This window comes from Rutilus rutilus, assembly GCF_951802725.1.
Source record: "Rutilus rutilus genome assembly, chromosome: 15".
Classification (NCBI taxonomy): domain Eukaryota; kingdom Metazoa; phylum Chordata; class Actinopteri; order Cypriniformes; family Leuciscidae; genus Rutilus; species Rutilus rutilus.
Window position 1 is genome coordinate 6599328 of NC_140220.1, and position 27662 is coordinate 6626989.

The following is a 27662-nucleotide window of genomic DNA, read 5'->3' on the forward strand; positions in this document are numbered from 1 at the left end:
GCAAACCTGTAGCGTAACTTGGCATATGTCACCATCTGCTGGAATTAAGGTGACATAACGATTGCATAGATATATTCCATTGGGCTGCCATATTGGACCGGTAAAAACACAAGTTGACTGTGCGTCTGCAACCGCAGTTAGACATATAGTATGACTATCTACATCTGCAATAGACTTAAGCAGATGATTTTGCTAAACTAACAAATAATAAAGCTAGACGAAGGCGTCAGCTAACACGACATGATGACCGTTCCAAGATGGCGGGCGCACCGACGTTTCTGAAGCAATCAATTGTGGCTTACGTAAGTTATTTATATCTATGTAACGATTGTAAGGCCGTCAAAATAATAACCGGCGACACGGTGACGTATCTCACTATACAAAACTAAACTATACTACACTAGCTATACTCTACCTATAACTGTAATTTTGCAGGGTCTTATCCTAAAAAAAATCAAATATTTTTTAAAAACACTAAACGGAACCTTTGATTCAAAGCCTCAATATCATCCGTGAAGTTATACAGTGCACATCCGGGTCAGAGTTGATGCTGATTGGCTGAATCTGGTTTGTTGTTAAATGTGATTGGCTGGAGCGCAATACGCCTGTCAGCGTGTCATCATCAGTGTCTGGTAAATAGAAGAACGCAAGGTCAGAAATAGCTTTTGGTTTGCTATTAAATGTTCTGTTTTACAACATTATAAGGTCACCGCTTGCATTTAAGTGTTATTTTGTCGGTCCTAGATGATCAATTATTGTTAGTATGCCAAGGCTCCAAACGGTATAATCTAAATAGGCCTGTGAGTTTGCAAACTTTAATGGATAATAGTGAAAGTGGCTGACGATCCGTGATGTATACGGCTTTAAATGTGACATTTGCTTATATATTTTGTTTAATGGTAATAGAAATGTAATGTAATAGAAATGCTATAATATAAAAGGTACTGTTTGATGACATGTTTGCTAGTGGAGGCTTTGCCAGGTATTTTTAGTTATAACAGTCGTATTGTGTGGGTGACTTTCAGGATCCAGTATCAAAGACTGAATGCTAATCACCATATACTTATTTATATACACACACACACTCACACACACATAATAGTTTTTTATTTTTGCATTGAAAGCCTGTTTCTTTTTATGTCTTTTTTTATTAGATACCCTTGAGTAACTAAACTCGCTCTCATACACCCAATGCATACAACATGTTGACCGCACAGAAGGCATGCGTGTCTTTGACAGCCAGGCGACTGCTGGGAGCGTCTGTATCCTCGACCCTTGACCTCCAGCGCCACCCCAGACAGTTCCGTACGGCCACCCCACACCGAGATGAAGTGAAGATCCACGAGGGCTGGGCTGCCCTGGCCAAGAAGCAGCTGAAAGGGAAAAACCCAGAGGATCTGATCTGGAAGACCCCTGAGGGCCTCTCCATTAAACCCGTATACACTCAGACGGACACGGCCGCGGTGGAGGATGAGCTGCCCGGAGTCTTCCCGTTCACCCGAGGGCCGTACCCCACCATGTACACCTACAGACCCTGGACCATCAGGCAATATGCTGGCTTCAGCACTGTAGAGGAAAGCAACAAGTTTTACAGAGACAATCTTAAAGGTATGAAATCACAATATTAAAAATATACGCATGAAAATTTTAGTTAAATATATTCATTAAATTATTCAAATAAGTAATTTAAAAATATCACAATCAAATTAAAATAGTATATAAAATATTTGATGTGTATTATATAAAATTGTATAAATATTTTTTGTTTATCTGCATTTCATGTGATCATTAACTGACAGATAACCGTGAATGTGCTGTAGAAGTATTAAAAAATGTGCAATATTAAAGGTATATTTAACCCAGAAATGAAAATTCTGTCATAAATTTCTCACCCTCCTGTTTGTTGCAAGGCCTTTCGTTCATCTTTGAAACACAAATGAAGATTTTTTTGAATGAAATCTGAGAGATTTCTGTCTCTCCATTGATAGTCTATTCTCCCAAAGCTCTGATGCTTCAAAACATTCATAAAGAGACCGTAAAAAACAACAACATATGATTCAGGCGGTTTAATCCAAGTCTTCTGAAGAGATTTGATCGCTTTATATGATGAACAGATTGAATTTTAGCCTTTTATTCACATATAAACATCAATCAAAGAACATAGAGCACTCAGTTATGGTAAACAGAAGCTCAGCCGTACTATCTTCAATTGTGTTTTGAAGATGAACGAAAGTTTTATGGGTTTGGAACGACATGAGAGTGAGTAAATGATGACAGGATTTTCATTCATTTGTGGGTGAACTATCCCTTTAACTTAAAATCTTAGAGGGTCTTAAAAGAAATATTTTAGGTTAAAAGGGGTTAAGTTGTCCCCAAAAAAAAAAGAGATAAAAGTCATATAAATTCCCTTTTCAGCGGGCCAGCAGGGCCTGTCTGTGGCCTTTGACCTTGCGACGCACAGAGGTTACGACTCGGACAATCCCAGAGTTCATGGGGATGTGGGAATGGCAGGTGTAGCTATCGACACCGTAGAGGACACCAAGCTGCTGTTTGACGGCATCCCGCTGGAGAAGATGTCGGTATCCATGACGATGAACGGAGCCGTCATTCCCGTTTTAGCCATGTTCATCGTGACCGGAGAAGAGCAAGGTGTGCCCAAGGAGAAACTGACCGGCACGATCCAGAACGACATTCTCAAAGAGTTCATGGTGCGAAACACCTACATCTTCCCTCCAGAGCCGTCGATGCACGCCATCGCCGATATCTTCGCTTACACTTCAAAGGTACAGCTTGTGTGACACGACATATAAATGTCACTTTTTATATTTCTTCCTTCTACACAACTTCTTTTTTTGTCTACATACAAAAGTTATAAACATACTTTTAAGAAGATTAAGATACATTTTTAATCTTCTACTGACTTGTATTGCTAGAATGTTCAGCATATGATAGTGATGTTGCCTTTGTAATATTTACATATTGAATTGTGATTGATTTCTTTGATCTTTTTTTCTGAAACTCTGTTCTTTATCTGACACTTTGATATTTTGTGATCCTAGCACATGAGCTTTTCACAGCCTCGTAGTTTTGACTGTCTTTGTTGAATCAATATTCAGAGGGTCTGTCTCCTCGACTCTGTGTAACACATTGAACTGTCTCCTTACAGAATATGCCCAAGTTTAATTCTATTTCCATCAGTGGATACCACATACAGGAAGCTGGCGCTGATGCCATCCTGGAGTTGGCTTACACTATTGCCAATGGACTGGAATACTGCAGGACCGGACTGAAGGCTGGACTCACCATCGATGAGTTCGCTCCCAGGTTAACTCGGAGATTCAGTTACATTTACATTCATCTCTCTACAATTCTACAATTCCATATTATTAGTATTGCTTATATTATATTCTAGTGCTTATATTATATTCTAGTGTAATTTTTTTATTGTGTAATATATTATTTAACATTGATTTATTTTAATTATAATAATTTAAAATAATAAAAACATGTTAAATAATATTACACACAATGCTTATTAAACAATAATGAGAATAATAATGCTAATAAAATAACTGATACATAATGATAATAATAAAAAAAACATGATTTTATTTAGTCATTAATACAAACTTGAATTAATACATTTTTATTAAGTAATGAAATGTAATTAATTATAAATGAAATGTATTAAACTGTATTGATTGTATACACACTATTATTAGTAGTAGGATTATTATTAAACATGTTAAATGATATATTACACAATACATTTTAAATAAAAATAATAATCATATTGATAAAAAAATAATACATTATTATAACTACTACTACTATTATTATTAACATTATTAATCATAATAGGAATAGTATTAGAAATGCATATAATTAACCAATCTGTTTCTTTAATACAATGATAATTGATACAAAATATATAAAATGTATTGTATAAATATTGTTGTTATTATTATTGCTACTACTATATATGAATACATTATTTTTAATTAATTCAGTTACTATACATTTTATTTAATGCATATTAATTAATAATTACATTATAGTAATAAAGATGATGATAATGGTATAATAATAATAATAATAATAATAATAAAGAATAGCACACAGCGATGTGATTTTTCTGTATTTATATATTAGATTTAATTGCTTAAATCTGTGAACGTTACGTTTCGTGGCGCAATCTGTGGACACTATTAACATGTTAGCCAGTGTTCAAAGCACCAAATGCAAGTAAACATCCGTGTTGAAACCGTGTTACTCACCAGTTGAATTTTGAAAATGCATAGTGGTGGGAGGAAAGTGATGTGGCTTAGTGCGATCATCAAATATCTACGGTTGTGATGTAATCATATAACTACATTGGGGGCGTGGTCAGGTTTTCCTTCTTTTTTGTCTTTAGCTGATCACATGTTGAGTTTTCTAAAGGTTTCATATACAGTACTGTGATATACTGTGCATGATCTCTTTTTAGACTGTCGTTCTTCTGGGGCATCGGCATGAATTTTTATATGGAAATAGCGAAGCTGAGGGCCGCACGCCGTCTCTGGGCGACACTCATCAAAGAGAAGTTCCAACCCAAGAACTCCAAATCCCTCCTGCTGAGAACTCACTGTCAGACGTCTGGATGGTCCCTGACTGAGCAGGTACTGTGACCGCTGGCTCGTTCACACTCACAGCTGGTGATTTCACAGCTGTTTCTCTTGCTCTTTGAAAGATGATGGACATTAGCTTGTTAAATAAACCGTGGTGGTGCAGTAAAGCGTAACAGTGTTAACTCGCATCTTTGACGGGCAGTATGTGACATTCTGCCATTTTCTTGTCTTCAATTTCTGTGATGCCATGCTGGGTAGTCACTAGTGACGTCCCCGGGGGAAATATCATTGGTCCAAAATCCAGCCATATTTTTAGCACAAGGTATGTTCAGAGGTCGACCGATAGTGGATTTTACCGATACCGATATTTAGGTTTGACCGTACATGCCTATAACACATTATTCAACCGATATTTTTTTAAATGAATGCTGGATTAAAAACAAACATAACACTCCAAGTAAAACAGTGCTGAACTGAAATGTGCTAAATGAAATATTCTTATCTAAATGTGCAACCCGGAAAAACTATTGGTGTGGATTTTTCAACTATCGGCACCGATATATCGGCAAAACCGATGAATCGGTCGACCTCTAGTTATGTTGCGACGGGTCTCATGATTAAATGTACCCCGTCTGTCCTTCAGGACCCTTACAACAATGTGGTCCGTACCGTAATCGAGGCCATGGCTGCAATATTTGGCGGCACACAGTCTCTGCACACTAACTCTTTTGACGAGGCTCTGGGTCTGCCCACGGTCAAGAGCGCACGCATCGCCCGCAATACACAGATCATCATCCAGGAGGAGTCGGGCATCCCGAAGGTGGCTGACCCCTGGGGCGGGTCCTACATGATGGAGGCCCTCACCAATGATGTGTACAACTCAGCGCTCACGGTTCGTACCACATTATAAACATTGATATAATATAAACCTGCTTTATATTACCTTGATAAACCTTCTTTAACTTGCAGATATTTATGCGTGGATGTCTAATGTTATGCATCATAAATTATAATCAGTGGTGACAAATGTATTTAATTATAATCTGTGTTAATGGATTTTCCCCCCTCATTTGTCTGCATAATGATAAATCCACTTGACTTTACATAATAGATCTGTAATTAAAACACTTGATGTGTCTTAAAATGCACATACTGAATGATTAATGACACACAGAGGCTGTAGAAATTTTGGCTGAGACTTATTTTGATGTTATGGCTAATAACTGACACGATATAGCCAGTATTATAAATCTATACTGTTCTAATAGTAATATTATCATTACTAAAATTAATAATCATGGTTAAAATAAATAATACATGCGTTGACTTAAATGGCAAATATAAATAATTATTATTGTACATTTAAATGTTACGTAATGCATTTTAAATATGGTAATAAAATAATAAATATTTAATTTAAGTGACGATAGAAATAAAAATGTATTAATCTGTTTTATTGTCTTGTTAAAACGATATTTAATTGTATATGAAGTAGAGCTGATGTAGAACTTTTACTGCTAAAATTATTTTTTTTCTTAATTGATTAATTTTGTATCTAATTTACAAATTAAATTAACAAATACATTTTAAAACAGTCTGTTTTGTACAAAGCGCTATATAAATGTTATTTGACTTGGCTTCATACATTTTATTAATTAATAAGTGTGTTAAATTGTATTGATTGTATGAATAATTTTATTATTAGTAGTAGTAGTGGTACTATTATTATTACTACTGCATAATTTCAAATGAACATAATTACTACATTTTTATTTAAAGGTATAGTGGAGGATTTTCCCGAATTTTAGAAAAGAACCGCCCCCAAAAAATGCACATGCGCAACACTCTACCTGCTCCCGAGAGGGAACGCTTATTAAACGTGTGCACGAGAGAGCATGCACGAGCCTAGTGCGTGACTTGTGCCAGGGCTAGCATCGCTAATCATAGCTTACATTAACTTTTACTAGCAGTGATTTTAAATGGATTTCTCCAAATAGCATGCCAAACTTTACCTGTCGAGTAGAAACTTTGCGACTGAGGCATCAGTGGGAAGCCTAACCTGTGCTTTTAGCGCACGCCAGCGTGTGAAATATTCTCCCAAAAACACTCTGGTCTTGTTTCTTTCTTCAGAGGCCTTTCTCTTCTTGTCATACAATTCGTAGACACTTTTTCTCTTGCGACCCTCAGACATTTTGAAAAAACCCGGTGAGAACGTCGAGCTTCAATGAATGGCTGAAACCGTAGCTCACCACACACATACACCCGAAAGTGCACATGCGCAGAAAGCGAAAACTACCTAGGGACGAGCACGTACGACGGCCTTACGTAAACATATCACCAGAATGATTGACAACTAGGAGGACCAATAGTCTTGATGATCCACCTGGAAAAAGAAAATCCTCCACTATACCTTTAATGAATATTAATAATAATAATGCAAATAATAATTAAATGACGGCCATATCAGTTATCTGTCATAAATCTAAGAATTATTTTTATGAATATAAGTAGTTGCTTAAATTATTTCTATTTTAAACACTCCGATTTGTTGCTTAAGATCTAGCAATCTATGTGATTGTGTATGTTTACATGAATTCTGTTCTCGTTGTGTCTTGTTCAGTTCATCACTGAGATTGAGGACATGGGAGGTATGGCTCGTGCTGTGGCCGAGGGAATTCCCAAACTGCGCATCGAGGAATGTGCCGCCCGCAGACAAGCGCGCATTGATTCAGGTACCGAAGCAAAACACTCATATACACAAGCCTGCATACATAATTACAGTCCAGGACATGTGACTAATGTCCCATTTAACTATGTAGTGCTTCTTTTGAAAACCTCCATGACCAGAGGAAGTGACCTCGGCCAGTCACATGCATTAAAGGATTAGTTCACTTCAGAATTAAAATTTCCTGATAATTTACTCACCCCCGCATCATCCAGGATATTCATGTCTTTCTTTCTTCAGTCGAAAAGAAATGAAGGTTTTTGAGGAAAACATTCCAGGGTTTTTCTCCATATAGGGGACTTCAACGGGAACCAATGGTTTGAAGGTCCAAATTGCAGTTTCAGTGCAGCTTCAAAGGGGTCTACACGATCCCAGCCGAGGAGTAAGGGTCTTATCATTTTCAAAAAAAAATAAACATTTATATACTTTTTAACCACAAATGCTCGTCTTGCACGTCCACGACTTCACGCATTACGTAACATCGTTGGAAAGGTCAGGCGGTAACCTGACGTAGTCGGAAAATGTAGGGTAGGGCGAAAAACTCCATCTCCATCAAAATCGTCCGACATCGTTGGTTTACCTTTTATTTATTTATTTATTTATTTTTGTAAAGGGCGTTTGACTTAGTCTGCACTTTCACTTTGTAAACACTAGGTGGGTAAATCCGCCTACGTCACACGGGACCTTTCAACGTTATTGTGTAAAGTGTGGCGCATCAAAAATTTTATTTATTTTTTTTGAAAATGACCTATCGTTTTGCTAGATAAGACCCTTATTCCTCGGCTGGGATCGTGTAGAGCCCTTTGAAGCTGCACTGAAACTGCAATATGGTCATTCAACCCGCTGGTTCCTGTAGAAGTCCCCTATATGGAGAAAAATCCTGGATTGTTTTCCTCAAAAACCTTAATTTCTTTTAGAATGAAGAAAGAAAGACATGAATATCTTGGATGACGTGGGGGGTGAGAAAATTATCTGGAAATTTTTATTCTGAAGTGAACTAATCCTTTAATACAAGAACGTTAGGATACTTCACCTCTGGAAAGATGAATGTGTATTTAAAATGGGTAATTTATGTAGAAGAAATGTGAAATTATTTTTGAATTTGGAGCTTTCTAGACTGAGAAAAGCCAGAAAATGTATTTTTGGCTTATGTGGATTAAAGACAACAACTCCCAGAATGCCCTAGGAGGCCACTCCCAAGCTACGCCTACCGGTAAAGCCAAGTTCACACTACAGGATTTTAAGCCCGATTTGCAAATCGTTGAGCTCGCCGACAGGTCGGGGTGCAAATCGCGGGGGATTAGCGGCCGATGAATGCTCGCCAATCTGTTAGTATGAAAGAGCCTACAACGCATCAAAGACACTCGCAGACGCGTCGCCGAGCCCAGAAAAATATCTAGCATGCTAGATATCCGGAGCTGTCGCACGACTCAACCTCATGTGATGTCATGAGCTACAGCCAATCAGAGCAAGGCATGGGTTGAGGTCACCAGTTAAATACGCGGTTTTCAAAGGAAAAAAAAAAATTCTTTTGCGTTTTTTTTTTTCAGAGCAAATCATCAAGCAAACAGTTTGCAGCACAAATTTCTGTCTGACGTCCATATTCAAACAAAGACTCGCGTGTCGTGTTCTTCTTCGTCTTCTTCGCTGGGTAGTGGCACGCGTGCTGTTTCGCAACATTTCCGGTTCGTTTTATCGCGTGATTTTTCGTGACAAAACGTGGTTTGTAGACAAGATAGAATCGTTGGGTGACAGAGTTGTTGTCAACTCGTGTAGTGCGTTACCTCCTGTTGCGGATCAATCACGTTGTGTCGTGTGGTTGAAAACTTGCGGGACAGCCCCTACTACTGGCTGTAGTCTTTAGCCTCTGGCCAAAAAATGACGATTTTGACGTCATCGGAGGATTTTTTCCAGACGAAAAATACATAAATCTCTCATCTCAGGGGGATATGAGGGTGGAAAGCACGGTAATTCGAAAATACTACAGGTTTTCTACTAATACAAAGCTTAATGCTAAATCCTGAAGTATCCCTTTAAGTAAGCAATTGGAATACAAGTACAGTTTCAATCTACTTGGATGTGTTTCCACATTTTCAATCTTGTCCAGCTAATGCACATGTGTTCTATCTAGAGTAAATAAGCAGATGCATCCTCTGTCAGAAAGACAATTATTTCTTTTAACAGAATTCCAGCTACATTTTCTCCAGTTAATTTTTCAACAACAGGCTTCTCCTATAATCTCCTTAAGCTATTTCGCGTGAATGTGTGAGACTTCCGATTCATTCGCCGCTATAGGGAAATAACGAGACAAAATGCTGTAAATGGTCAAACTGTTTGCGCTACAAACCAATGTGTCTATAATTACGACAATACATTGAAATTATAGGGTGAGAAATACGAGTTTGCAATATCAAGCAGTAAAACATGCTTTTTTGTAAAGCGGATGACACCGGAAGCCAGACACATTCAATTTACAAATGGCCACTTCCACTCTTACCTGAAAAATAAGGTGGAAACTTATGCGCTAAAGCATCATCACTACAGAAAGCTAGGTTAGTGATGACATTGTAAGCATTTCAGGAAGTGATTGATGCTCCTGATGATTGACTCTGAGAGGGTTTGCTTCAACGGGAAAGGGTCTGGTATTTACAGAGAGGATTTGACATCTCCTCTTCTTTAACAATAAATAGATGAAAAGCAGTGAGTGTGTGTTAAAGCAGATGTCACTTCAGGATCCTCTCGCCCGCTGTGGAGACATCAATCAATCACTCGAGCGAAAAACTGTGGCCACAGACCACACGCCCTCTAAACGGCTTGTCAATGCACTCTGGTGACAGACAGTTTTCAGAAGCACTGACATGCTTGCCATGTAAAATCAGCACCGTTCGGAGAGGTTTTTGAATGTAGGGCGTGTTTTTGGGGTGGCATCTGTTCATTTTGAACTCAATAGCAGTAATACAACCTGTCTCGAAGGTAGCCTTAATTAGGGCCCGAGCGCCGATGGTGTGAGGATCCTGTTGGAATTGCTCTGTTTATTATGTGACTTGTTATCAGTGTGACAGGCTCAGAAATTGGAACACAATTGCCTGGAAAGAATTTAAAGTGTCTTGTCAAGCATCAGTTTTTAGCACTTTCACAGTCGTTGAAAACCTAGGAATAGCAGGGAATTTTAAAATTGAAAAAGGAATGGAAACATCTGAAGTTAACACACATCAGAAATGATTTACACGGCTCTGTAATATTAGCATTGCTCTCTGCTGTCTTTATAAAATTATTTTATTAATTGTTTTAAAAATATTAGATTTGATTTATATATATATAACATTAAACATTAAAAAAATTATATATATATATATATATATATATATATATATAATTTTTTAAATGTTTTTTTTTCCTTGTCACTAGACTTTCAATCTAGAAAAATACTTTATTACATTTTTAAGCTATTACTGTCTCAATAAAAATTCAAACAATCATAAATCATTAAAAAAATTATTATTTAATTTATATAAATAAATAAATTATTATAAATTAATTTATATTAATACATTTTTGTTAAATATAACAGATAAAACTGTTGTGTCATGTGATTTATGAAGACGATAAACAAAACTCATGGTAAAGCACTTCTGAACAAAACATTTTATTGTGCGTGATTTCCAACCAAGCACTAATTTTGCCAAAATGTGAAAATATAGTGTGTGCGTGCACGTGCGTGTGTGTGTGTGTGTTTTAGTATGCATGCCTAAATATGCTAGCTATGTAATTAGAGTTGGAAAGAAGTTGGGCATTTCATTCCAGAAATGTTTAAAATGTCATTTCCACCTGTACGCTGTTCAATACATAATTTTAGATGTGATGGAAATGACAGTGTGATGCAAAAAGTTCATTTCTTTCAGGGGGGAGAAAATGGCAAGAATGGCTGAATTAATGTAAATTCTTGGACATTTGAAGACAAAGTAAACCAGTGAGAGAAAAGTGTGAACGTTTTGTTTTGCATCTTGTGGCATCTGCTGTTGTTGTTTTGAAATATATTTCTCTGGCGTCACCGGAGGACTTGTGACAGATGGCAGTAGAGATGCCATGTAAGATCTCTATACACAGATGTGCATAATGCTCTGATCAATAGTGAACCAGAACTGCAGATGCAGAGATATTAACAATTTTATTTTTATTTTTTTAATTGATCATTCTGTCTGTGTAGTCTAAACGTTAAGTTCGAGATCTCCGATATTGACATGCTTGAGTGATGCATTAATTGGCTCCCATTTCTCTTATGCTTCGCTGATTGAGAAATACAGTGCCACTAGGGGGCAGTCTTTTAACATGCATGACACGCGCATACAATAATCATTATGCCAAATGCCTCCATGAAAAACTTGAAACACAAGATTTTCACTTTCGCATGCATGCTTCTATTTCCAGTCCTGAGGCCTTAAGTTTGATGTCTTAAATTGAATGTTGCTTCACATCAGGTAATGTTTTGCAAGTGGCTCTTTCTCCATGGAGTTATGCATAATTTAAATAACTCACAGATGCCGCACAGCTGGATATTTTAGTGGCTGCGCCACACAGTTATCGCTAAAGACTTCAGAAGCCACTCTAATGCGTCCTGATGGACTCTGGGAGGACAGAAAGTGTGTAAATAAATAATCACATTAATGAAGTGGTGGAAGCATTAGCAACACCTGCCATGAACCACACACGCATCTTATAAGAGCCTATTATCACACTGCTCTCAAGAATGAGCGAGAAATTAGAAGTTTCTTCAAGAAATATTTAGCATTTTTTCCCCTCAACTTTATAGCATTAGCATAACAATTTAAGGTAAAGTTGAATTGAAAGAAAATAACATTTTCTTTTTGCTTTAATGGCAGAGCGAAACTACCTGAAATATTTCTAATTCATTTTACATTTCTTTGTTTTACAATTTTCAGATTCTTTAAACTTTATTTACGAACTTTATTTCAAATCCAAGATGGTCCGTGTGGTCTTGATGTTTGTGTAAATATTTACTGAATGGACCCAGGGTCTTTGAAAGATGCAAGAAGCAACATTTCAAACAGAATTTAACGCATATTGGGTTTTCAGTAGATGTTTGAAGCTCCCTGGGTTTGTTAAGGCCCCAGACAGTCAAGACATTGATCTTGAGGGCCCTCGATGGATTTTTCTCATGTGCATGATGAGTGTTGCATGGAATATGTATGAATGGGCCAGCCTGTCATTTATCTTCTGTTCAGAACTTGTTCAGGGTTCACTTCACTTGTTCAGGGTTTACATTTCTTTATTTTCAGAAAGTTTTCTCTTTTTGTCCCCCTGTAGTCAATAATGGTATCCCTTAAAACTCATCTTTGATCACCAAAATGACATAATTAAATAATTTTTTCCTTGAAAAAAAATTCTTCATGCCTTAAAATAGCTTGAATGTAACTCTACACCTTTGCCTCATTTAGTATACGCGGTTCTATGAAAATGCAAATTAGCCCCGCCTCCACTCACTCACACCAGCTCAGATCCACTCGTTGACGTGATTGGTTACAAAAGGGAGGGGCTTCTTCATTCTAAAGAGCATTTAATTGGACAAATGTAGTGCAGGGCGAGTCATCAAATTTTAAATGTGTACACTACTTTAAAGAAGTCTCTTATACTCAACAAGGCAAATCTTTTGTAACATTATAAATATGTTAACTATCACTTTTGATCAATTTAATGTATCATTGGTGAATGAAAAGTATACCCCAAACTTTGTAAAGGTAGTGTAACTCTGCTAAAACATATTCTCATATTTTAGGGGCAGAATTGTTATAGTTAGCTAAAATTAAAACTAAAACCATTACTAAAATACCATAACAAAAATAAAATAACAGTTCACTAATATGAAATAACTATTAAAAAAACATCAATTAATAAAATTGCAAAAATACAAAAACATACTAAAGCTTTAATATGAGAAAACTAATGAAAAATATGAATAAAAATGTATAATAGTATCTCAATTAAACTAAAATAAGATGACTTCCAAGCTAATACACATGAATGAAAATCCACAAAACTCTAATATAAGAATCATCGCTGTAAGACTTTACATTTATTTTCATTCAGTTTTGTATCATCAGTTCCAAATTTCCCCACTCACTCTTCCTGGGTGGTTTTGCCCCTAAATAATATATAACATGGACTATTGCATCCCCTGTGCAATAAAAAACATTTGTGCAATACCATATATACCAATACCAATATCTTATTCACATTCTCCTAAATAATTAAATGTTACATATTTGTACATGCATATATTGTCTATTGTCTATTTCTTTACTCTATATATATTTTATTCACTTATTCGTCTGTATTTTATTTTAATTATTTTCAAAGACAAATTCGTTGGAAATGCTTGTCAGTAAATCTCATTCTGATTCTGATTCAACCTACACTTGATTCCAATAGCCAAACCTCTTGACTACCCAAGACAGTTGCAATGACATCTCTCCAGGTTTGTGTTTAATGAACATGTGCTGTAAGGTAATAGAACACTCCCTGCGAGCTTTCGTTTCTATATGGATGAATATCCTCGCCTCATAATGAGAAGATTGAGCCTATTAAATCTGTACCCTCTGATGTTTACCTACAGGACATGCACATAGATCTGCGAAGCTGTGATGCTTTATTTCAGCTCCAGGTGTCTAGTGTTGCCCTTCATTTTTTTAGGCTCTGCTGCTGATGCCCTCTCGCACTGTCTATGTCTCACTATAGGCTCTGAGGTCATCGTGGGGGTCAACAAGTACCGCCTGGAGAAGGAAGAATCCGTCGACGTGCTTTCCATCGACAACACAGCTGTGCGTAACAAGCAGATTGAAAAGCTGCAGAAGGTTAGTTCCCTCTGGCGATGACTCACAGCACGGTTTTTGAAGTCGAGTGCCTTCATCCGTATTGATGTGATCTGAGATGGTCACGTATAGTCCGTTCCCAACCGAGCACTCTGTGAAGTTACCTAATCACAATCAAGGGCTTTAATTCATTCGAGCACTTGAAGTGCTCCGTTGAAATGGTCATAATTGATCATTTTATTCTTCAGAGTCAGAGAAAGTAGAGAAGTATCCAGGGCTGTAGGAGCGATCTGGACTTCAAGTCAGCATGAAAAGAAAGTTGCGTTAGTCTTGAGCTGAGATACATATGAACATATGTTCAGTTTTCATTTGTTTTTAATACACATTTGCAGTTTTTATTTCATTTAGTAGAAGCAATTTATAATAAATAATTTTCATATTCATAGTTTTCAGTTACATGACTGCCGTGGAGACCTAGAGGGCAAAACATCCACAGAACTGCAGCACAGGGCTGTCTTTTTTGCCATCTCAAAAGAAGATAAACTAAGATTTGTGAACAAAAATGCACTTTTGATCCATATTCAGCACCTGCTGCAGTATTTCAATCACTAAATCACTGGAACATTCTAAAACACTTAACGTGAAAAACGCTTAAAGTGTCTTAATGTACTAAAACATGTTTAAAGATCATATTCAGTATACACCTTATTGATAATGCGTACTATATATAAGCAAGCAGAGACCAGAATATGAATGCAACATGCAAAATGGATAAAGGTGCATTTCCGAGAAACCCTGTTGAAAGTGGATCGGACTGAGCGCCATAACACACTTGTAGCCAATCAGCAGTAGGGGGCGTGTCCGCTCATGATCAAGAGGGAGATTTGAAGAAAGACTGTAGAAAGAGAGATGGCTGAGAGACATTACAAAAGAGAAAAGCTCAGGGGAATATCACTGGAAAAAGAAGGGTTATGATCAGGCAAGGGCTTTAGGATCCACGGATAATAGAAAAACTTTCCAGCGCTGGAGATGCCTTAAGTGGGAAGGCCTGAAAACGGACACAGAGGTTGTGTTGTTTCTGCTTCAAATGTGAGTAACTTGCTGTTGTTGTAATGTTAGCTGTAGTAACAGGACAGTTTTAAGTGTCATTGTTTCTCTGGAGCTGGTGTGCTGTTGCTGGTGACTAACAACCAACTCTTCCTTATGTATACTCTTGTGTACTGTGTTCATTTTTTGTTCTTAGTTGTCATTCTTTCATCATCTTCGCTTTATTTTTCGCGAAGCACTATTTTGCTGCACCTTTTAAGCGTTTTCTTTAGAATGGTTTTCTATAGAAAAATACTTAAGAAACTATTCTGGGTTCATCTGGTTGCCTGTACATAGTATACATCATCAATAAGTTGTATATTGAATTTGTCTTTTAATATAACTGTCTGTCTTAGTGGTTCAACAGATCACAAAACTCATGGTTCGAATCATATTGCGGTTTTTGATTAACGTATCGGATAATTTTTTGGATCAAAACAAAATTATTTTGGGGATTGGGGGCGGCAAATGTAACTTTGCTGTCCATTTATTACCTAAAGCACACTTTAAGTACTTCAATATCACAGCACAAACTACGAGTCTACCTAATAATGTTTAAACATTATTATTATTTAATATAAACATTTCATTCAAAAAAATGAAATCAAATACATTAATTACAAGCATAGATAAATACAATTACAAATTACAAATAAAGTAAGGTCTAACTGTATGAATTCAGGTACAGACGTGTAGTAATTAGGCCTAAATGTAAATAACACTGTTATTCACTGTATAAATTAAATATAGATTAAAGTGTTTTGCTGAGACAGGTTTCTTGACATAATTTTGTGTGTATGTGTCCGTTCAAGCGCATTGGGATGCGAAAAAGGAATCAATTCGCTGTTCGCACTCTCACTGAAACATGCCTCCGTGTGTGTGGCTGTGCGCACGAGTACCAAATTGACGGTGAAACTAATCCGCAAAACACATGTGTGCTGAACCTTGGGGCCTGGTCCGTACGGATCAACTACAATCCGTTTGTCCCCTAGTCTTTAGAATGATAATGGATCATACACGTGACATTTTGCCATCACAGAAATAAATTATGTTTTATAATGTATAAAAATAGTCAAAAATAATTAGTTAAACATTAAAAAATAAAGTTAACATTTATAATTATGATATTTGGCACCTTTACTCTTTTTTTATTTTTTATTATTATTTTTTATTTTTATTTTTTTTACTTGTTCTTGGTGAGCAGAAAATCGAATGTATGTGGTACATTTCTAGTTGTCCTTTTTGTGTGAGCTATTGTATTATTTTGAGAGCGACAAGCCAACATAACAACTCAGAATGTCTGAGAAATATTAATAGCCAGTTTTAATGATATTTAATGTGAGGGAATTGCAGTTAGACCACATAAAGAGACCAATATGTTAAAAAAAGACAGTTGCATAAACTGCTTAGACTACTCTTAAAGTCAGCTACATAAAAAGGTACTCGGTTTACTTTGAAATGGAAAAGTAAAACTGATTACCCCTTGGCTAACTGGTAGTTGGTAAAACTAGTTAAGACACTGTCTTAACATAGTGGCTAATTTAATGCAACTGGCCCCTGGAGTCAAAGTTGAAGTTCAACAAGTTGACAGAGAGTTTCCTGAAGACAAAGTTCTCCACACTTCAAAATGAGTAAGGGGATCCAGCCTCAAACGAACACTAATACTTTATCATATGATAACCTAATTATCCATATGACTGTCATATGATAGGTTAACTTAACCTTTAGCCTTTAACCTTTAGCACATCCAAACATAGTATTCTGTTCTTTACGCATATTAGTTCATTTAAAGACATTATCTTTGAAATTAATTACAAAACAAGTGCATAGTGTTTACTCATTTAGCCCTTCTTTCAGAGAACAAATGTTACTGCATTCCTGACATGGGTCAAACCCTTTAGTAACCTCTCAGATACCAAATACAGACATTCCCTGTATCATAAATACCAGAATAGATAGAAACTATGATTTCCAATTCATTATATAATACAATAAGAGGGATTGTAAATCCACCCTTTTTAAGTGGATTCACTGAAATGCATTTCATTTGCTCATCATTTGATCTCCTGCATCAAAGTAGATATAATGCTTTGATATCTTTTCCTTCAAGGGATTATTAATATATCTAATGAGCTTTCAGCAGTGAATCTGTATAGGATACTGTGCAGTCGGTTGGCCGTTGCAAAATAGCAGGGTGATGAAGGCTAATGATTGACCAAATCATTTTAGTGAATCAGTGTGTTTGGCATGTAAATGTTCAAGTTCAATGTTTCGCTGATTGTCTTGCAGTTGTAATCGCAATTATTCAACCCTCATTGCTAATTTTAACAAATTTGACTGACTTTCAGCTGTTTGCAATGAACAAATCAAACAAAAGTAATTGAAATAGCTCAACACAACAAATGTTTCAAGTGGTTTCCCCAAATTCAACTGAAAATGCATTTTTCAATGACTTCTTTTTTCATTTTGCCAATAAGCCTGATTAACATTGCAAACAGCTGAAAGTCAGTCAATTTTGTTAAAATTTGCAATGTAGGTTGTATAAAGTGTTGTGAAGTTTGCATTTCCATACAACAGGAAAAAGGTTCCTATAATAATCGTTTCTCATACACCAGGCCATATGTAGTGTCTTTTGTTGGCCTACTCTACCCTCTGAACATTGACATTCAAATAAATGTCATGAGTTTCTAATAATGCATGGCTATTTGTGAAAATCTGATTAACCACTTGTTTGTGCTGCATGTTTTCTATGAATGTATAGAGCAGTTTGATGTGATAAAGTGTGCATTTTGCATGTTCAAATTACACCGTGATTCACTCCACCATTTCCCTGGAGTGAAGACTTTCTTGCAGGTTGTTTTATCTGTTGTCACGCAAAGAAATAAACTTTAGTTTGAAGTTTGATGATAAATGCAAGTCGACAGCACGTTGCTTGGGAATTGTGAATTGGGACATGTGATGACAGTCTGTATATTGATGTTGAAAATGTAAATGCATGAAACCATGATTTCAATTTTATAGTTTCTGTCAGTGACGGCTCAGATATTTGAATGTGGTTTGTTCTGGAAGCATTTGGGATCTGTTCACATATCATCTCTTCATGGTTTCCCAAAACATCTTCAGTTCAGAAATGATGTACTGTATGAGTGGGGTGATGTTGGGTACCTTGGAAAATAATGTAGACTCCATGTTGTGAAAAAGAACAGTACAAATGTGTAAAGTAATACACTGGAAATGGAAGTCTGCAACACCGCATTTCAAGCTGCACATTTGTTCTTTTTAAACCCTCAAAATCAATGGGCCTGTGTACTTGCCCTAGTTTTACTTGGACTAGTTTACTTATATTGAACCTGCAACTACCTTGTCATCTCTTCCCTCTGAATGAGACAAGCTTTATTTTAATATTAATATCTAATATTATATCTAATATTATAATTTGTCCTTAGAGAAAATATAATGTATGTTATGAAGATTCTGCAAAGGAATCAGTATTATTGTACAGTACAGGTTTGTCATTATTTAAGTATAGTATTTATTAATATATTGAATTAACATTTGTTTTGTTTTTTACATTTTAGTGTAAGGTTTAGTAATTTTGTTATGCGTTTTGTTTTTTATAACCATATATAACTTTGATTATTTTTTAAAGCTTTATTTCACCTAATATTTATATATATATTTTTCTAGCTTTATTTCAATTACCGAAAAATGATTTCTAATCATGTAATATTTTTTTTATTGTTATATTTCATTATTTAGCATTATTATTAATAAAAACAACACTGAAAGGAGATCCCTTCCAGATAACACACCATCATTTAACAGTCAGATGATCCTTTTTGTTTTTGTTTTTTTGTTATTAAATTAACTTTTTCTGCACAATATAAGCTAGAGGATGTGAAGGAACACAGTACCTTCTCTGTGTTTCACTGCCTTCACAATTTGTTCACCCCATTTACAGTAATTAGTTTAGTTATAATAATCTGATTCTGCACCATATGCTGTGTTTTCTGAGACTCTTTTCACCCACAATGTATTAATGCTCTCCCACACCTCCATCTGCATGAATTTAAATGCCATCCATGTTGTTTATACACTCCATACTGATTCCATGTTGTTGTATGTTTGCATGGCTCATCCGGGGCCAGTGTTTGCAGATGGTAATGAGGCTGCCATTGCATTGCAGGTCAGAGAGAGCAGAGATGCAGAGGCGGCGAAGAGGTGCTTGGCCGCGATCGAGCAGTGTGCACGTACCAGAGATGGAAATATCCTGGAGCTCGCTGTGGAGGCTGCGAGAGCCCGGTGAGTCTACCTACGTGACTTCCAGATGCAGGGGGCTTTGAAAACTGGGTGAAATTCACAGTTGAAAACACAAACACACTCACGAAAGGTTTATTCCAACCCCTAAAGGCCTGCTCACAACAAGAACGATAACTATAACGATTAAGATATAGTTTTAAAAAATGATACTAAAAATGTAAAATAATAGTTGAGTTCACACCACAACTATAATGGCACAGAGAAACAGTTATTTTTTTTCTAGCTAAAGAATTATAAAAACTCTGACAGCCGATCAGAATCCATTCTGCTTTAAAGAGCTCAAGCATTTACTAGTCATCAGTATAGTCATTTTTATAGTTGTCGTTGTTGGGCCTTAACTCTAAATATTAGGGAGTAACTTATTGGCATAAGCCATTAGTGTGTGACTTGCATCATTTGTGCTAAAGATGTGAAAGATTTCCGTCTGCACATGCAAGCTCCTCACACATTCAGTAAATCAGATTTCTTTTTTTAGTTTTGTGACACAGAACTATCTTCTTTATTACATAACACATCACAATTTCATTTATTATTCATTAGATCACAAATTATTTATCAGTATTGTGCGCATTTATTATTTATTAGATTTGATCTAATAATTTGCATAAATATTAATCTGTCACAAAGAAACTCGAGTGAGGTTGCAGCAGAGTCCTGCCGTCCATCATAATATATGATGAGATATCATAGTTTGAAGCAACAGGAAGACAAAAGCAAAGTACAGGTCTCTCATCCATCAGCGCTCATGAAACCTGCACATGCTATATGTTCTGTTTTTGCTCATCGCAGGTATATTTTTTTATGGTTTTAGTTTCAGTTATAATTACAACCCTGGTGCACATATACCTAGGGGTGGGCGATATACCAGTAGACGCAATAAACCGGTAGAAATTTGTCAACTGGTAGAGTTAGTTATGATAGAGAGAGGTCGCAGTTATGATAGACATTTACATTTACATTTATTCATTTAGCTGACGCTTTTATCCAAAGCGACTTACAATTGCTATATATGTCAGAGGTCGCACGCCTCTGGAGCAACTAGGGGTTAAGTGTCTTGCTCAGGGACACATTGGTGTCTCACAGTGGATTCGAACCCGGGTCTCTCACACCAAAGGCATTTGTCTTATCCATTGCGCCACACCACCCCACACGTGACGATAGAGACGATAGTCCTATCATAGAGCGTGCGAGTACTGAACTGAGTTCAACGTTCAAATACGTAAGCTTATGTGTCAAAATGCCTGATTTCACGAGTATCCTCGTAAACACAGTCGTTTACGTCTTAAAATCAAGCTTTAATGTTGTTTATATGTCTATGTAGTGTTTTAATATGCTTTAAGACAAACCATGTGTAAATTCATAAGTCAACACCATTGCTGAGTGTTTTCTCCTTAAAACTGCAGTGAACCAAAGACAGTCTTTGGTGTTTCGCTGGTGTTTCTGACGTCACAAACTACCTTGTAACCAATCAGGTCAACGTGTGATAGTCAACGAGTGGATCTCTGAGCTGGTGTGAGTGAGTGGAGGCGGGGCTTATTTGCATATTCAAAGAACCGCGTATACTAAATGAGGCAAGGGCGTAGAGTTACATTGAAGAATGTTTTTTCAAGAAAAAAAACGTTTATATATGTCATTTTGGTGATCAAAGTTGAGTTTTAAGGGATAAAATTATTGCCTACAGTGGGACTTTAGGTGAATTTAAACGGTTGAGAACAAAAAAGTGTGTAACGGTATATTGGATCCATGCATTTGATCTTAAATAGACAGCAGCCTAATATAACTGTCATTAATGTAAATCTAACCATAAAAGAAAATGAGAAAATCACTCTTTGATCTTGACTGAATTACCTTTGTAACTTTAATAAAATATAAATACATGTATATTTAATTTACACAGTGAAAACTATGTAAAAACTAGTGTTTTTTGTTCATTTAATTACTTTATACAATTTATGTAGATTTTCTTTTCTAGTGCCTGAAGTTTTTCAGGTAGGTCTATTTCATTTGTGTCTTTGTTCTATTGTAGTTTTGTCCTATTGGCCTTAATTATTTGTAATTAGTTTCTTCTTTTATCACTGATTGTTTACTTGTCTTCAGTAAGCTTGAGAGTTTCTATGTTTTAGTTTTTTACTATTTTTGTTTTTCAATGGTATCAAAAATGTTGATATCATAACCTTATTTAAAGCAAAAATAACTATACCGTGATGTTATCCTGAAATAAAATTACTCCTATCATGATTTTAACATTTTTGGCATATCGCCCACCCCTACATAAACCTTATTGAGACATTGTCTCAACTTGGATCATTTGTAACTTTTTTTGTTTCTTTTCTTTTTTTCCCCATATTATACAAATATTATCTTGCTTTTGGATGTCTGGCTGGAAGAGCTCGAGTTAGTGCCGCGTGTCTGTGTTTTACCAAGCTTAGTGCAAAGCTGCTGTTTCTCAGCGGCAGATTGGTGGATCACACGCTTTGAACACAAGGAATGCTATTATTGCCTGTTTAATGCACTGCAAACACAAATTCAATCATATATCAATCCAAACAAAAATAAAGGAATTGTGTTGTTGCATGTTATAATGTGGATTAAAGGATTCTGTTGGTTTCTGTAGGTGCTCGGTGGGGGAGATCACAGATGCCATGAAATCAGTTTTCGGGGAGCACAAGGCCAGCACGCGCATGGTGAGCGGAGCGTACCGCAGCGAGTTCGGCGAGCATGAGGAGATATCGCTGGCACATAATAGGTAGGAGTTTGCAAATTACCCTTCCCAAAACTGAGTGCCACTTCCTGGAACTGTACTCATTCCTCACCTATATATGGCTGCTTTCCTACTGTATGCTAAAAGCCGTAAATCAAATGAATAGTATGTCCAAATAAGTGGACAAAAAAACCCCCAAGATTGCTTAACAGTCCTGCCCAGGTGTGCATCCGACTTCTTCCCATGAGGCTGTTGGCATAATTAAAACCATACATGCATACATACATGCATGCATACATGCATACATAAATGCGTATATATAGTATAATATATATAATGTATGACATAATCGAAAATGCAAAAGTATATTATGAAAAAATGTGTAGTAGTGGCCAAATGTGATGCCCGACTTACTTATTTATTAAATGTATAAAATATTTTGTATGCATGTTCTGAAGTTTTTTGTAGAATTTTGTGCTCACGTGAAACTTGCGTGGGCACGAGAAACTATTGTGTGCACGCGAGAAACTTTTCACGTGCGTACTGGATATTTATTTTTTTTGCATGCTCACGCGTCACAATTTCCATTTTATTTTTACTGCCTTTGTGCGTTACTGCCATTTTACTATGAAGAAAATGATGAGAGTATGGATGCGCATGAATTAATACAAATCTATTTGCTCAATATTTGGTTGTAGGCTATAGGCTATCTCTAATATCCATGACCTTATGTCCGCTGTAAACCAGCTGTAAAATGGGCTGATGGCGCAATATGGTCGGGGGGAGTTTTGACTGACAGTTTGAGGAGCCAATGGAGTTATGAGGTTTAGCCTCAGCGTCTTTTAAATGCTTTTCATTGGTTAAATATTTGTAAAATCCACATACAGACGTAAAGGATGACCAATAGCATTCATTTTATAAAACAAAAATGATGAAATATAGTTACGAGGTTTCGGTCTGACAGCGATGATATATCCTTATTTGTAGCATTTATTTGTACTTATTTTTTGGAATTTGATCATTTTCCAATGCACACCTGACCTGACAACCTGTCAGGGCACCAGCACAGTGGTTGGGAAACACTGCTCTATGGTATATCCTGCTCATGAAGACTCCAAAAGAGGTCAAATGTTGCATTAAACAATAATAACAGTTTGCCGACATTTAATCTTTTTTTTTGCTCTTGAGCTGACCCCATAATTCAGTGTGATATCTTCCTTTTGACCCTTATGGCATCATGATTGTTATTTTCATAAAGCACTAAATGTAACTGGATTTATCTTTAGCTGCTGAATTGATGATGAATCAGGATGGCTTAGGCAGAGAAAAGCTCTGAGATTCCACTATATCTCTGTATTTGTGTGTCTTAAGGATTTTTTGCAGTCAGATTAAAGCATGTCTTGTCTGCCCGCCCCATTGTGACCTCAGTTTGACAGATTAGATGAGATTGAGAGTGTGACAGTACATGTCAAACATTACACCATAAATATTTAACACGTTACTCACATGGTACATTGTACATAACATTACAGGGGAATTATTTTGCACCATGTAATTTTAAAGTTTTATGCTAAATTGCTTTTGTAACATATATTATAAATACTCTTGATTATGCAGACCTTTGATTGAAACCAGATTTAGTAAAGTTTGTTTAGTAAGAGTAAGCATTATTTATATGCTATTGAAGTACTTCTTTAAGTACTTATTTTTATACTATCAATTTTAATCTTAGTTGAAGTTTTATTTCAATTACCGAAAATGGCTTAGTTAACGAGAACAACAGTCTTAAAGGAAAATATATGAAGTAACCAACCACAAGTTTCTTCTTTTAAAGGAATAGCTCACCCACACAATTATTTACACACCCTCATGTTGTTCCAAACCCATGTGACTTAGTTTCAGCACAAAGTGAAAAAAAATTTAAGCTTCCAAAAATTACACAGGAGCACCATAAAAGTGTTTGAAACCTCATCTTATTTAGTCAGTATGTTGATGGTATCATCCCGTGTGCTTTTGTTTCTCAGAATCGCACAGTTCAAAAAGCATGAAGGCCGAAATCCCCGTCTGCTCGTGGCCAAAATGGGACAGGACGGTCATGATAGAGGGGCAAAGGTCATCGCCACTGGATTCGCAGACCTTGGGTTTGATGTGGACGTCGGCCCGCTTTTCCAGGTATGAAAGACACTATATCCGTCATGGTGCATCTCTACTTTTTTTGTTCCCATTTAAAAGAGTTTTTATTTGTGTGCATTACTAATCTTTTGCAAGTGAGGTTATTCCTTTCCTCTGAAAGTCATCCATGTGTTAAAGACGATCAAGAAGTCATCTCATGGAGCTTAACTTTTCCTAATCGTGTTTATCGCCCACATTTTGGCACTCATGTTTCCTTTAAAGACAAGTCTATCATCAATTAAGAGATCCTTTCTGAACCATATACATCAAGAGGTCAAGTGCATACCTAAGAGTTAAGCTCCCATTTCTCCCTAGTTTTCAAAATAAGAATAATCCGGTTTTCTCATTTGTGCTGCATGAATACTTTCCTGGACAAAACCATTTTTGCATCAGATTATGATGTTCATTTTAAAAGCCAATGTCTCTGACCCTAAACACATTAATATACACCACTGTTCAAAGGTTTGGGGGCAGTAAGATTTTTGTTGTTGTTGTAGTTTAGGAAAGAAGTCTCAATTGCTTCCCAAAAACTGTAAAATTGTGAAATATTACAATTTCAAATGAAGGTTTCCTGTTTGAGTATAGTTAAAAATGTAATTTATTCTTATAATGACAAAGCTGAATTTTCAGCATCATTACTCCAGTCTTCAGTGTCACATGATCCTACAGAAATCATTCTAATATGCTGATTTACTGCTCAAGAAACATTTCAGATTTTATCAATGTTGAAAACAGTTGTGCTGGTTAATATTTTTGTGGAAACCATTTTTTCAGGATTCTTTGATGAATACAAAGTTCAAAAGAACAGCATTTATTTGAAATAGAAACTTTTTGTCAATTTAAAATGAACTTTGTCAGTTTTGAGCAATTTAATGCATCCTTGCTGAATAAAAGTATTAAAGGGATAGTTCACCCAAAAATGAAAATTCTGTCATTAATTACTCACCCTCATGTCATTCCAAACCCGTAAGACTTTCATCAATTTTTGGTTGAACTATCACTTTAATTTCACAGTCTAATACTTGTCACTTCACTGGATTTTTTTTTTTTTTTTTTGGTCCGTTTCCATGATGACAGACCCCGCTGGAGGTCGCCCAACAGGCCGTAGATGCAGATGTGCATTGTGTGGGGGTCAGCACACTGGCAGCTGGACACAAGACACTCGTGCCCGAGCTCATCAAAGAGCTGCGTAACCTCAACCGGCCAGATATCATGGTGATCTGCGGAGGGGTCATACCACCACAGGTAACACCTGACTCCTGACAGACAGCTAGATATATGAGCAGAGGCACAATGTGAGCTGAACTGCTGCTTACACAGGCAGAGAATTGTGTCTCTTAGACTGAAACTGACAGATTTCACAGAACAGATCTCAAAGAAAGCGGAGAATGAAAATTGATATCAAATTAGTCAGAAACTTTGAAGGCATTTTTCTCAGTTAGTTAGCTTGTGTAATTACAGCTTTGCCATGCACCATATCCTAACATGCTATAAAATGCATCTTTTCAATATTAATCTGGAACAACAGCAATATAAAAAGTATGACAATTATAATCTCAGGTTACAGGCACTGATTATGTGCTTTATTTAATGTTAAAAGAATTGAATGTGAGTTTGAATATCATTTTGCATGACTTTATAGCTATACTGAAAGTGACAATGGATATTTCACCTCAGATCTAGGTGTGTCCCAGTTCGTGCTACTGCGTATTTACCCTCTATTCTATGCCATTTTGTAGAATAAATAGTGTGAGTAGTGTTATCACACTGAAAATTACCAAAAGAAAAAGTGCACTTTAAATACCAGGATGATGCACTTACTTAAGGCGAGACACTACAGGTGAATAGGGTAAAAAAATTTAATAATAGATATCACCATGAAACTTCTTCAGTTGATTACTCACACAAGTATATAAAAAAAATGTATTACAAGTTTTAGAAATTTGTATGTTTAATTATGCAAATTAGGCATTATCTCATTAAGTATGCACGATTTAGCATATATTTTCAGTAGATAGATCTGAACATTTGATAAAGCCAGGTGCAAAATTCTTTTTTCATTTTGTTTACACACAAGATGAAAATAAAAATTCTGAGGGATTTCAGGATATATGCTTTCATTACCTAGGAAATCAAAATATACTGTCCATGGCCATAAAATTTTTATTTTCGCCATATTTTTTTTATTAAAATGTCACATAAATCAGGCCAGGAATGATTTATTAACAAATCCCTCTGAAAATATCTTCAGAATACTGCTAAGTGTATAACTGGAGAGTTTGGTGTACATAGGTGCTACATAGGCTGAGATGTTTGTACTGGAGAATGACAAAAAACTCATTTTGAGAAAACAGAAGTTAAAGATTTAAATAGCTCTAAATGAGAAATTGTCGTTAGCTTTAAATCCCCCTTTGGACATCACGATTGGTTACTGATAGAAAGGAATTGCCCATATTTGAGTTACATAGTGTTGTGCAGGAGACTCGTTGTGCAACGATACCGGTCATGACAGACTTCAGTAAACAGACGGAACTCGGCATGACGCGTTGGAATGCTACCTTCTTGGTAAATTCAGGAGAAACTTGCTGCCGCGAGTAAACAAAATGTAATAAAATAAACATCTTAATGTATATTTTCAACGTTTTCTTTATAGCAGATTGAAAGAACACATGTTGAAGGAGTAAACTAGGCCAAAATCTCAAAACTGACCACTGCATGAAAAATCAATGTTTTTGCCTGCCGTGTCTCGCCTTAAATGAAGTGTGGTCCGTTGGACACTCAACTGTCGCAGCTTTAGGGTGTGTTCACACTTGGCATGTTTGGTTGGATTAAAAGGAACCCTGGTGCGATTGCTCTGTTAGTGCGGTTCATTTTAATAAGTGTGAACGCTGCCATCCGAACCCTGATGCGCACTAAACAAGCGGACCGAGACCCCTGAAAAGATTGGTCTCGTTCAGCTTCCAAACGAAATCTGGTGCGGTTCGACTGAAATATGATCCCAACACTGACCAAAGACATGTAATCGAAGGTGCGACCCTAAAAAGGACAGAATGCTCAAGCATAACGTTAGCTGTTTTTCAGAACAGCGTCTCCTCGCAGCAGATCTTCATTTGTGTGTGTGACGGAGGGATTCCTGCTGCTGCTTTGACCCCTTTACATATTTGATGAGCTCTTCAGAGTAATATTATTGATCTGCTTTCTTAAGGTGGACGATGACGCAATTT

The 27662-nt window shown here is 36.3% G+C and overlaps 1 protein-coding gene across 4 annotated transcripts in view; it reads left to right on the forward strand.

The window, feature by feature from the left end:
* Window positions 1-240: 240 nt before the first annotated feature.
* The window catches only part of mmut (methylmalonyl CoA mutase), a 32695-nt gene continuing 5273 nt past the window's right edge, over window positions 241-27662 (forward strand). The window contains exons 1-12 of one of the 4 annotated variants that reach the window (XM_084431555.1): window positions 241-302; window positions 1155-1608; window positions 2416-2783; window positions 3167-3324; window positions 4487-4658; window positions 5251-5499; window positions 7228-7339; window positions 14086-14201; window positions 19432-19547; window positions 22180-22311; window positions 24291-24438; window positions 25516-25683. In XM_084431555.1, the coding sequence (XP_084287681.1) occupies window positions 1203-1608; window positions 2416-2783; window positions 3167-3324; window positions 4487-4658; window positions 5251-5499; window positions 7228-7339; window positions 14086-14201; window positions 19432-19547; window positions 22180-22311; window positions 24291-24438; window positions 25516-25683 (2145 nt within the window). In that variant the 5' untranslated portion in view covers window positions 241-302; window positions 1155-1202. Of the gene's footprint in view, window positions 303-537; window positions 801-1154; window positions 1609-2415; window positions 2784-3166; window positions 3325-4486; window positions 4659-5250; window positions 5500-7227; window positions 7340-14085; window positions 14202-19431; window positions 19548-22179; window positions 22312-24290; window positions 24439-25515; window positions 25684-27662 lie in introns of those variants that run through there. The other 3 variants (XM_084431552.1, XM_084431553.1, XM_084431554.1) reach the window with 3 other exon arrangements.